The sequence below is a fragment of the Mobula birostris genome, chromosome 7, assembly GCF_030028105.1.
Source record: "Mobula birostris isolate sMobBir1 chromosome 7, sMobBir1.hap1, whole genome shotgun sequence".
Lineage (NCBI taxonomy): Eukaryota > Metazoa > Chordata > Chondrichthyes > Myliobatiformes > Myliobatidae > Mobula > Mobula birostris.
This window is the reverse complement of record NC_092376.1, coordinates 159718805-159731268: the sequence shown is the minus strand read 5'-3', so window position 1 is coordinate 159731268 and position 12464 is coordinate 159718805. Positions and strand designations below refer to the sequence as shown.

At 38.0% G+C, this 12464-nt stretch overlaps 1 protein-coding gene across 3 annotated transcripts in view; it reads left to right on the top strand.

Moving 5' to 3' along the window:
• rars1 (arginyl-tRNA synthetase 1) overlaps positions 1 to 12464 on the top strand; it is a 49972-nt gene that overhangs the window by 31956 nt on the left and 5552 nt on the right. For all 3 annotated transcript variants that reach the window (XM_072264018.1, XM_072264017.1, XM_072264019.1), the window contains exons 8-13: positions 1026 to 1155; positions 2728 to 2832; positions 4718 to 4896; positions 5329 to 5438; positions 7013 to 7118; positions 10326 to 10498. In XM_072264018.1, the coding sequence (XP_072120119.1) occupies positions 1026 to 1155; positions 2728 to 2832; positions 4718 to 4896; positions 5329 to 5438; positions 7013 to 7118; positions 10326 to 10498 (803 nt within the window). The remainder of the gene's footprint in view (positions 1 to 1025; positions 1156 to 2727; positions 2833 to 4717; positions 4897 to 5328; positions 5439 to 7012; positions 7119 to 10325; positions 10499 to 12464) is intronic.

Here is a 12464-nt window from a genome sequence, read left to right as displayed (position 1 = left end):
ATGCAAAGGAGATGTATGAGGATGCTACCTGGACTAGAGAGTGTACATTATAAGGATAGAGGTTAGCCACATGGTATCTTTTTTCATTGGAGCACAGGAGAATGAGGGGTGATGTCATAAAAGTTTATACAATCAAGGATGGACGGTCAGTCTTTTCCCCAGGGCAGAGAAGTCCAAAACTAAAGAGCACAGATAAAGGAGATAAGTGAGAGATTTAAAAAGAGACCTGAGAGGTAACTTCTTTGCACAAAGAGTATTGAATACCCAGAAGGAGCTGCCAGAGGAAGTGTTGAGGCAGGTAGAATTGCAGCATTTCAGAGACGTATGGATAGGTACATGGAGGGGGAGGGGGAGGATCATGGAGGGTTACGGGCCTCATGTGGGTAACTGGGATCAACAGGGAGGATGCAGGAATTAGTTTCCATTCTGTATTACTCCATAACTGTATGCATTTACGTGGGCTCCATTTCCTCCTATGATAGGAATTCTGCATTCTAATCACACTGTGTAAGAGCATTTCTTCTATCTACCCTACTGGATTCATAGTTGAATATTTACTACTCCTAGTTTTGATCTTAGCTGAAGTAGAAACATTTCTGTTTCTATCCTGGCAAACACTTTCATAATATTAAATTGGATTAAATCATTCCTTATTCTTCTCAAACAAAGGAAATCTTCACTCTGTTAAATCTTTCCAAAAGTTGTTCTTTGTTCATTTGTTTCATAATTTATTACCTTTGCATTTTGTGTATTTCTGTATCGTTTTTAGAATGTGGTAATTGGAACTGATCACATGTGGCCATAACTTCTCATTTCCATTGGCATTATAGTAAATCTTCTATGTTCTCCTATGTTCCTAAAGCTATAAAGAGACCAAACATTTAACAGTATTCTTCGTGGTCTAACCACAATCCTTTGCACACTGAAATATATCTGTTTATCAACACAGCATTTATTGACATTAATTGGCAAGCTTGCACTTTCTTGCGCTTTTGAAATTCTCAGCAGTTGTCACATATTTACAGGAATCCAAAAAAAGGTTTGATGAAGACGAAGTCTTTAAGAAGCGGGCTTACCAGTGTGTGGTCCAACTACAGAACCACAATCCAGACGTTATTAAGGCATGGAATATGATCTGTGATGTTTCTCGAAGGGGTAAGCCAGAAATCAAGTGACAAACAAAAAGGATTCAGATAAAAATTGGGATTTGTCAAAAAAAAAAGTCCTTTCTTGAAGGACTGGTTTAACGTGAAAAACTTTAAAATTTCAAGGAACCAGTTAGACAACGATATCAAACTATGAGGGACAGTGAGATAGCGAATACTTTAGGTTGAGAGCAGTAAGTGAAGCAGTATAACTGAATGGAAGAAAGAGTTTGAAGGATTGAATGGCCAAACCTGTTTTTTGTTACTCTGCTCCCCCAGCACTACACAACTCCAAGTGTTTGTTCTTTTTAAATATAAAATATTGTGTAATTTCTCACATGGGCTGCGCATTAGGGTGGTTGATCTATGAAAAAAAATGGTGTTGGGGAATCAATGCTTCATACTGTATGTTAATTAATACATCTTACAGATATAGTGATGGTGTTTCCGAGTTTGGAATCCTGACCTTTGTGGAACATTTAGGAACTTAATGTATGTGCCTTCTAGCACTTTCTTTGTGAAAAATACATCATACTTAACACAGGATTGCTTTCTGTCTGGCATTTATCAAATTCTACTCTTACTCTACCGTCTATGATTCATAAATGTCCTGAGGTCTTTTACCATGGCAGTGGTGAGAGTTTATTCAGCCACAGTGGGAATATTGCAATGGCTTGTATTTCTAGATAACCACTTGTGCCTTGCAAGTTAGCTTAGTGTGTGTTGAACAGAAAGCAGTGAGTGGGGGTGGTGTGTTATAACTGGTTTGGTAGGTCTATTTAAAAGTCAACGTTAGTGAGTCGACCGAAATGCAGTTATAATGTGTGTTGTTTAGTCTACCTAGTCATAATGGTTAATATTGAAAATATATAAATGTATATATTTTTTCAATATCGCTGAGATTTCTTGCTTATTCACATGGAATTCTGAAGCTATATCATTGGTTAGCTGTACTTTGGGCACTGATAATATTTAAGAATCTAAAATAGAGGCCAGAATTCCTTTGTATTATACTCATCTTTTCAGGTTTGATTTTTAGTGCAGACTTGCTATCGTATAAATTTTAAGAACTTGTTGGAAGGTGCACTGCTCAAGAGATGTAGCTTTCATTTTGTGGTTAATTTGGTGACTCAAAAAAACTCCATGCAGTTTGGAAAGATTTTGGGGATTGAAGCAAGCATTTGAATAATTAAGCGAATACTCTATTTGCATAAAAGAACTCTTTTCATCTCTCCCAACCTCTGTAGAAAACAGACGGCCCTGCATTTTGTTAATAAGAAACCTGATTCAAACTTGCCTTGTCTACAAGGAAGGAATGATGCAAACTAATAGTTCCCTTTCTCCTTTTGATAAATTTGTAGTTCAAGTAGATGCTTATTGAGTATGGTTGCTACTGTTCATATTAGTTGCTCATGTTGTGTCTCCCTATCACCTTTCTCAAGTTACTGACATAAGCTTTCAGAGGACTACCGAGTTAGTTCTTTTATATAACTATGATTTAGTATTAAACCTTTTCTCACCTCTTTCTCCACCCTTAGTCTGATCAGGGCTGCCTTTCATCTTTTTCATTCCTTTTTTCTAGAATTCCAAAAAATTTATGAGAGTCTTGATATAAAGATAACTGAGAGGGGAGAATCATTCTATCAAAATATGATGAATGAAGTTGTAAAGTCATTTGAGGAGAAAGGTAAGAAAATGGCTAGAATGGAGATTATTGAAATTTCTACATTAGTTTAAAGAAATTTCAAAGTCTTGACCCTTACATAACTCATTTGCTGAGTCTGGGTTTTAAATGATCCAGATGTTATTTCTTGTAACATGAACTTGCCTGTTTTACTTTTCAAACTATTATTTTTACATAATTTATCAACAATATTACACTGTTGACATAAAGGAAAATAAAGTGGAAAAGGACAAATGAATAAAAGTACCAAATTTTTTTTAAAGTCCCTCTGGAAATTAAAATTTTTTTCAGCTAAAAGATAATAAAATCACCCACGAGTGAGTTAGAGGCTGAAAAATGAGCAGATAATTAAAATAGTTTATATTTGGAGTGGTGGATAATTAGGAATAATTGGCCTAGTCCTGGAGGACTGGAAGATTGCAAATGTCACTCCACTCTTTTATGAAGAGAGGAAGACAAAAGAAAGGAAATTATAGGCCAGTTAGCCGAACCTTAGTGGTCGGGGAAAGTGTTGGAGTCTATTATTAAGGATGAGCCTTTGGGGTACTTGGAAACTAATGATGAAATACGTCAAAGTCAGTAAAGGGAAATCTTGCCGGGTAAAATCTGTTAGAGTTCTTCAAGGAAGTAACAAGCAGGGTAGATAAAGGAGAGGCAATGGATGTCGTTTACTTGGATTTTCAGAAGGTATTTGATAAGGTGCCACACGATGACACAAAGATAGGTGGAGGGGTAGGTAGTGCTGAGGTTGCAATGCGATTGCAGCAGGACTTAGACAAATTGGGAGAATAGGCAAAAGAGTGTCAGATGGAATACAGTGCTGGAAAATGTATGATCGTGTATTTTGGTAAAAGGAACAATAGTGCAGACTATTCTCTAAATGGGGAGAAGGTTCAAACATCAGAGGTGCAGGGGGACTAAGGAGTCCTCATGCAAGACTCCCAGAAGTTTAATTTACAATTTGAGTCTGTGGTAAAGAAGGCAAATGCAATGTTGGCATTTATTACAAGGGGAGTAGAATATGAAAGCAAGGAGATAATGCTGAGTTTTTATAAGACACTAGTCAGGGTGCATTTGGAGTATTGTCAACCGTATTGGGCCCCAAATCTCAGAAAGGATGTGTTGTCATTGGAGGGAGTCCAGAGGAGGTTCATGAGGATGATTCCGGGAATTAAGGGGTTAACATATATGAAGGGCATTTGGCAGCTTTGGGCCTGTACTCACCGGTATTTAGAAGAATGCAGGGGGATCTCATTGAAACCTACCGAATGTTGAAAGGTCTAAATAGGGTGAATGTGGAGAGGATGTTTCATGTGGTGGGGGTTATCCAGAACTCGAAGGCAAAGCCTCAAAATTGAGGGGCGATCTTTTAGAAAAGAAGTAAAGAGGAAATTCTTTCAGCCAGAGAGTAGTGAATCTGAGGAGTGCTCTGCTACAGACTGCGGTGGAGGCCAAGTCCATGAGAATATTTAGGCGGAATTTGATAGTTTCCTGATTGTTCAGGGCATCAAATGATGTGGCAGGAAGGTGGGTGTATGGGGTTGATTGGGATCCAGGATCAGCATGATCGAATGGTGGAGCAGATTAAATGGGCTGAATGGCCTAATTCTGCTCCAATGTCTCATGGTCTTGTGGTCTAATTAGAGGAATTTGCGTGTTTAAAACTTTTAAGACTGGAGTAGCATATGAACCATGAAATGAGATTTGATGAATACCTTTTTTAGTTATTATTAACAGAATTTCTCTTAAAAAACCCTGATAGATCTGTGCTGGTTTATTAACTATTTCACACTTACCTAATTATAACAAATACAGATTTAATATAGATATAAAATATCTTTATCACTATGTAGCCAAATAATCTAGAGTTGCACATTCATTCCAATAGGTTTAGTCCAACTTGATGAAGGCCGAAAGATTGTTTTTCCACCAGGCTGCTCGGTGCCTCTGACAATAGTAAAATCAGATGGGGGTTATACATATGACACATCAGATTTAGCTGCTCTTCAACAAAGGATTTTTGAAGAGAAGGCTGATATTATTATCTACGTTGTAGATAATGGGCAGGTTGGTTAAACTCTTGAGATATTCTTTTATCTCTCAGACTTTGTATATTAAGCAATAAAATATTTTGATGTCTTTTATTCATTTGTATGGCACTTCATCTTTGGAAAGAAATCTTTATGTTGGTACTTTTCATGATAAGTGGAAACATTTTTACGTTGGTTTTCTAATTGGACGGGTGGGAAATAGGTATTCTAATATAAGTTATTTTCCTTTGAAATAAAACTAGTAATAATGAATTTCCAAGTGATTCTGAGAAATTTATTAAAATAGTAAATCTATAGGAATGTGAAATTTGGGTTTCATGCTGGTATTTGTGTATTTTGAACTGAGCACTTATTATTGCCAGGACTCATCATTCTATCGTTGTTGTAGACAGCATGAATTCCCACCTTAATCTAATTCTGATCTTTTTTTTTGTACCTTCCACACCAGAGTGTCCATTTCCAAACAATCTTTGCAGCAGCACAGATGATTGGTTGGTATGACCCCAAGGAAATCAGAGTAGAACATACTGGATTTGGTGTGGTATTAGGTGAAGATAAGTAAGTTTCTCAATTCAGATTTTATAATTTTCATCAATATATTAAGTTTTGAACAAGATGATTGCATTATAAATCTTTGTCATATTAATTTCAAATAGCATTGCAAGCTACAGTCAAGAAAGTAGAGTAGATTAACATTCCTTTTGTTGTCAGTAAACCAGGATGAAGCTGCTTTAGGCAATCTGAAAGTCTCCATTCTGCTAGACAAAACAATTCTTTTGTCGTTGAACTTTATCACGTGAAATTTAATTGTCCATGTTCTACAATTCAGAATAAATTGGTATATTCACTCAGGTTTCATTCACAATGGTAGGGATTTGTTAAGGAAGGAGTCATCTGTTTGAGACTTGTTTTTATGGACAATGTGAGGAAACACTGAAGGCAGGTCTGGAGTTTTGGCAAGGTCACACAGGGCAAACTGGAATGGAGAATAAATGATTGGATACACGGAAAACCATTTTCCTAATTGTAGCAAGATGGCACATGTATAAAATTTCTGAGCAAGGTGTTCATGCCTGAATTGCATCATTATCTACATGTCATTGTACTACATGTTTTTCTGGTTAACTCATTACAGGAAGGAATAGATTACAGTACAGAATGATACTGACAAGTCTGTAAGATCTTTAGCTATGACAACTTGATGGATAGGCCGTTTTATTTAGAACTGTGAAGACTTAAAGGAAGCAAGTTCTTTCTATCCACACTCTGAAGACATTCATAATTTGTGCATGCCTGCATGAAATCTCCCTTCAGTCTTATGTAAACAAAGGAGGATAAATTTAAGGAAATCGGTAAAAGAATTATGTAAGAGTATAAACATCTCACCAGAGGAGGGAGTGTAGGGAGTCTATAATTGAATTGGCGGAACGGATGATAGAAGCAGCAGCATGTGCATAAAGAACTTTGAGTGTTTATGCTGTACATAAATGGCTAGGATGAAAATAGGTAAGTCAGCATGTTTACAGATAACAGTAAAGACTGATAGAGTTGTGGATAGTACAAAAGATTTTCAAGAATACAGATCAGTTACATATTTGGGCGGAAAAATGGCAGATTGAATTTAATTGGAACAAGTGTGAGGTCTCATGTAAGCAGAAAATATACAGTTAATGGCAAGATCCTTAATAGCAATAATGTACAGAGGGATCTTGGTGTCCAAGTCCATTATTCCCTGTAAGTGACCCCACAAACAAATGGGTGTTAGAGAAGCCTTGCTTGGTCAATGCACTATGTGTAAGAGTAAGGAAGTCATGCTGTATAAAACTTTGGTTAGGCTGCACTTTGTGTATTATATGTGACGCCCCTCACTGTGCTCTTACGGAAATCGGCTTGTTGCCGGGCCCTGCTAACAGCCATGGGACTCAGCACCAGAAGGCCACTTTTTAGAAACCATGGGCATCTAATGTTGGTGTGATTTGAGGTTCTTCCAAACAGGATGGGCGCGATTTAACGATTAAAGAAACCTTGATTTGAGCAAGTGCTGTGTAAATACTACCTATACACAATTGTCATTGTATTCTTGATTAAAGTTAAATTTTATAACGACAATTTATTTTAATACTTTATTACAGAAAGAAGTTCAAAACTAGATCAGGTGAAACTGTGAGATTAGCTGACCTACTGGAGGAGGGTCTGAAAAGATCAATGGATAAGCTGTTGGAAAAAGAGCGAGAAAAGGTATTTCCTTTTAGATACAACGCTGTCTGTCTGTATTATCCAAGAGGCAAGGTAGAAAGCTGATATGGGTCTGATAATTTTGTGCATGGAATAACATGTGTTTGGTACTCTTAACCAGAAATGTTAGCACAAATCATATTTGTCTTTTTTCTGTGAAGAAAAAATGCACTTTTACATCACTAAAGCTTTTAACCTAAGTAATTGTCCCAAAGAAGCTTAATAAAAATATAGTCAGGCAAAATTTGCAAAGAACCAAAAAATCAACTCTGCTACCTTTTTCATGGCTTGACCTAGTCCACATCCCTTGTTTAACTTTCCTGCTTTGCTTCAGAGGCAATTTAGCAATTAGTTTCTGCAATTTTCTTTCTTACACTTGTACTTCCTTCATTATACTTCCTACCATGGCATGAAAAAGGCTGGGAACCCCTGCTTTAAGGAATCCACTTTACCCGTTTCACATCTCTTCCGACCAAGCTATCTTAAATACCTTTGCTTCCAATATGTTCTTTCCTTCATCTGAATATCTGCCTCTGTCATAGCTGATAGGATCATTGAGCATGATTTACTGCACTTCTTCTTTGACCTTTTATCCCTGAAGTACAAGGTTTCCTTTGTCCTTATCTTCCTTCACTAACATTTTTCATATTTAATTGATGCCCACTGCATTTCTCAGCATATTCTACTGATGTCAGTAACAGATGTGTCTTTCCTTTTCTCTTCTCTCAGCATACCATAGAGATTTTTTTCTCTTAGATGGTCTGATTCAGATATCTTGTACTATTGAACCTGCATTCCTAAGTAAAAATATAATTGTCCTGAAAGCGCTGTATTGCGGGTTCACTCAACTGATCTTTTATTTGAGTGGCATTGTAAAGCAAAAAACTACAGGTGCTGAAATAAAAGCAGGTTATGTTGGAATGGCTCATCAAGTCAGACAGCGTCTGTGTGGAGCAGAACAGAATTAATGTTTCATGTCAATGACCTTAAGAGCTGAACAAGTGAGGAAAAGCTGTGTAAGACAGATGAATGTCCATTTCAGAATGGAGGCAAAGGCTCTATTATTCAGGAGTGAACACAGTTGTGCCACCTACATTCTACCCAGTCCTTTGTTCCCTCTGCCCATCCTTTTTTCTATCAGTTATTTTTTCAGTTCTGCTGAGGAACCACTGATCTGAAAGGTTTACTCTGTTTCTCTGTCCACATATGTTGCTTGACCTATTATGGCTCTCCAGAATTCTCTGTTCTTAATAAATCATAGTTTCATGGAGATGTACAGCACATTTACTCCACACCCATGCCAATCTTTTTGCCCATCCACATGAATCCCCTTTCCTTGTAGTAGGTCTGCATCTTTCTATGCCTTGTCTACTTAAGAGTTTATCTAAATTTCTCCTAAATGTTTCATTGTATCTGCCTCAACCATCTCCTCTGCTAGTGTGTTCAAGATATGAAACACACGTTCTGTGTGTGTGTGTGTGTGGGGCAGGGGGGGAAAGAAACTTAAAACACTTGACTTACCTTAATCTTGTGCTCGCTTGTTTTTCGTACCCTCCATGGATAAAAGACATTGGCAGTCTATCCTCTTATAATCTTGAATGCTTCATTTATTTAACTCTGCAGACTCCTTTGCTCCAAGAAAATACACCTGGCTTATCCAATCTCTCCCCGTAATTAAAATCCACAAATCCAGCCACTGTCCTTGTGAAGCTCTTCTGCATTCTCTCCAGTGCAACCACATCCTTCCTGTAATGTTTGACCAGAACCACACACAATCCTCCCAAGTGCATTCTAAATTGGTAAAGAAACCTCCAGACCTGTATATTCTGTACCCTGAACAATGAAGATAAGCACACCATATGCCTTCTTCACTATCTTCACTACCCATGTTGGAACTTTTTGAGAACTGTTGGCTTGAACCCCAAGTGTATCTAATCATTAATATTTCTTGGCATCCTACCAATATGTCTGTACCCCTTTGACCTGCCAAGATTAATCAACTTGCACTCATCAGATTAAATTTCATCTTCCAAAGCACACTCCAGCCTTCCATCTAATCTACCCTGCTGTAACAATAACTTTTATGTCATCCTACTTGTAATATGTATCATAAACAGCAAGTCTCAGTGCTAATCCTTGAAGTACAGTACATTATTGGAGTCAGTAAAACATCCTTGCATTCCCACACACTGCCTGCTATCACCGAACCAGTTTTGTATCCAGATAACCACCTTGCCTTTGATCCATATGCCTTTACCCTCTAGATCTATGTGTTATGTCGTGTGAATCAGCCTCCTATGTGGGACATTGTCGAATGACTTATTTTCCATACAGAAAATACATACTTCCCTTGAGTTTGTCAGTCTTCTTAGTTACTTCATCAAAAAAAAATTAAGTAAAATTAGTGAGGCAGGATTTCTGTGACACAAAGCCATGGTGGCTATGTCTGATCAGCCTCTTTAGAATTTTCTGCAATAATTTCCCTACCATTGATACAAGTCTCACCACCTAAAAATAACTTGAATTATCCCTGCTGCTCTTCTTAATTTAAGGAAAGAATCCCACAGATAAAGTCTAAAAAGTTTCCATTAATAAAGAGAATCTTTAGAATGAGTCATTTCACTTCTTGAGGTTTTGTTTTGGACTTTAAGTATTAGGTAAAGATTCCACAAGATAAATCAGGTAAACAACAAAATGCAGAAAGTTTGAAATGAAAGTTTTAAAGTCTAGAATCACTTTATACTGGGATTGAAATAGATTAATTGAGAGATGATGAGAGGATTTTATGGGCAGAAGATGATGCTGTGATAGGAAATGGTTGTATTTTGGAATCTAACAGGATCAGTGTAGTGAATAGATGGCTAACATTTCAGTAAAATTGTAAATCTGTATTGTGGACAGACTTAAAATAACACATGGAGCAGGAAAAGGAAGTATTACAGAAGTTAAAGGAAACAGAAGGATATTTTTGTTTAATGCAGCGGTATTATTGAATGAGAAGAAAACGGCAGGGGTAAAAGTTTTGGTTTTTATTCTGCTGGATTCTATCAACTTTGCCAATACATCCATTCTTAACGATGTAAATGGTTTGTAGGAATCTAAATTATACTGTCTCAGTTATATAATTATGATATGCAAAATTGTTTTCTCCTGTTATTACCTAGAAATTTTTTTTTAATATATTTTTTTCCCCTTGCCATTCTCTTCTAGGTTTTGACACCTGAGGAACTTAAGGCAGCACAAGAGGCTGTGGCATTTGGATGCATAAAGTATGCTGACCTTTCTCACAACAGGATCAATGACTATGTCTTTTCCTTCGACAAGATGTTGGATGATCGGGGCAACACTGCAGCCTATTTGCTCTATGCTTTCACCAGAATCAGGTGTGATTACCTTGGGGGGAAAGTTACTAGGCTTAGCAATTAGTAACGGTTGCAAGCATATTAGTGTTGTTCCTTACTTTGTTTAAGTGTCCATTGTGTATAAGCAATTCAGCGAAATAACAGTTTGTGTTTTTGTATAGTTCTGTGCCACATCAGTAGTCCTTGTTAACAAAATGTTTTAAGTTGTCTGCACTACTAAAATCTGGGGCAAGCCAAATAAGAGAAAACTTCCTTACCATAACTTGAGGATCATGAGCAAATGAGAATCAATTTCCATAAATACCCTCAAATTTGAAATGTTTTCTGGCTCTATTAGAACATAGTACAGTACTGGACAGACATTTCAGCCCACAATGGACACTTTGTGCATCATCCACATCTCCCATTCACGTGTCTAGTATGGAGCACATAATGGGCCCTTCGAGGATGTTAATAAAGTTAAAGGAGAGCTGTGGTCTTCTTTAAAAAAAAGTTGAACCTAGGGAGAGCTGTTGCAGTGCTGAAAGTGTCTGAATGGAGGACATTGTGTCCAAGAGGGGGGAAAGGGTAAAAGAAAGTGTGATAGCAGAAAAGAGGTGTGAAGGGAAAGGAGAATAAAAGGTGAAGTGGAAATGGTAGGCAAAATGTAGACACAATTGAATAGGGCAAAGCCCTTCTGTTTAGTTAGATAAGTTTGTAAAACGAAAACGGTTGCAAAAGTTGTCTTGTGTGTGAGTTTGAAAAGTTAATTTGCAAACTAAATCTCAGAAAATGTTTATGGCCAATTGATAGGTGTCATAATGATTCCATTCATGTGTTTTTAACGCAGTTAGAAATTGGCAGAAGATTGGCTGAATGGCAGGATGCAAAGAGTGAGAATAAGGCGGTTCTTTGGCTGACGTGTTCCACAACGGTCAGTTATGGGGCTGCTTCTTTCCGTGTTATCTATCAGTGACCAGGATGATGGAATTGATGGTTTTATGGCCAAGTTTACCGACGATAGAAAGATAGGTGGAGGGGTAGGCAGTGTCGAGGGAGCAGGGAGTCTGCAGAAGGACTTGGACAGATTGGGAGAATGGGCAAAGAAGTGGCAAATGGAATATAGTGTAAGGAAGTGTATTATCATGCACTTTGATAGAAGAAATAATGATGTAGACTATTTTCTAAATGGAGAGCAAATTCAGAAATCAGAAGTGCAAAGGGACTTAGGAGTGCTAGTGCAGGATTTGGTAAAGGTTAACTTGCAGGTTGAGTTGGTGGTAAAAAAGGCAAATACAATGTTAACAACACACATAAAAATTGCTGGTGGAACGCAGCAGGCCAGGCATCATCTATAAGAAGAGGTACAGTCGACATTTTGGGCCGAGACCCTTCGTCAGGACTAACTGAAAGAAGAGATAGTAAGAGATTTGAAAATGGGAGGGGGAGGGCGATATCCAAAATGATAGAAGGCAGGAGGGGGAAGGGATGGAGCTGAGAGCTGGAAATTTGATTGGCAAAAGGGATATGAGGGGATCATGGGACAGACGGCAGGCCTATGAAAAAGAAAGGGAAGGGGGGGAAGCCCTGAGAATGGGCAAGGAGTATAGTCAGAGGGACAGAGGGAGAAAAAGGAGAGAGAGAAAAAATATATATATAATAATAAAAGATAAATAACGGATGGGGTACGAAGGGGAGGTGGGGCATTAACGGAAGTTAGAGAAGTCAGTGTTCATGCCATCAGGTTGGAGGCTACCCAGACGGAATATAAGGCATTGTTCCTCCAACCTGAGTGTGGCTTCATCTTTACAGTAGAGGAGGCCGTGGATAGACATATCAGAATGGGAATGGGATGTGGAATTAAAATGTGTGGCCACTGGGAGATCCTGCTTTCTCTGGTGGACAGAGCATAGGTGTTCAGCGAAATGGTCTCCCAGCCTGTGTCAGGTCTCCCCAATATATAGAAGGCCGCATCGGGAGCACTGGACGCAGTATATCACCCCAGCCG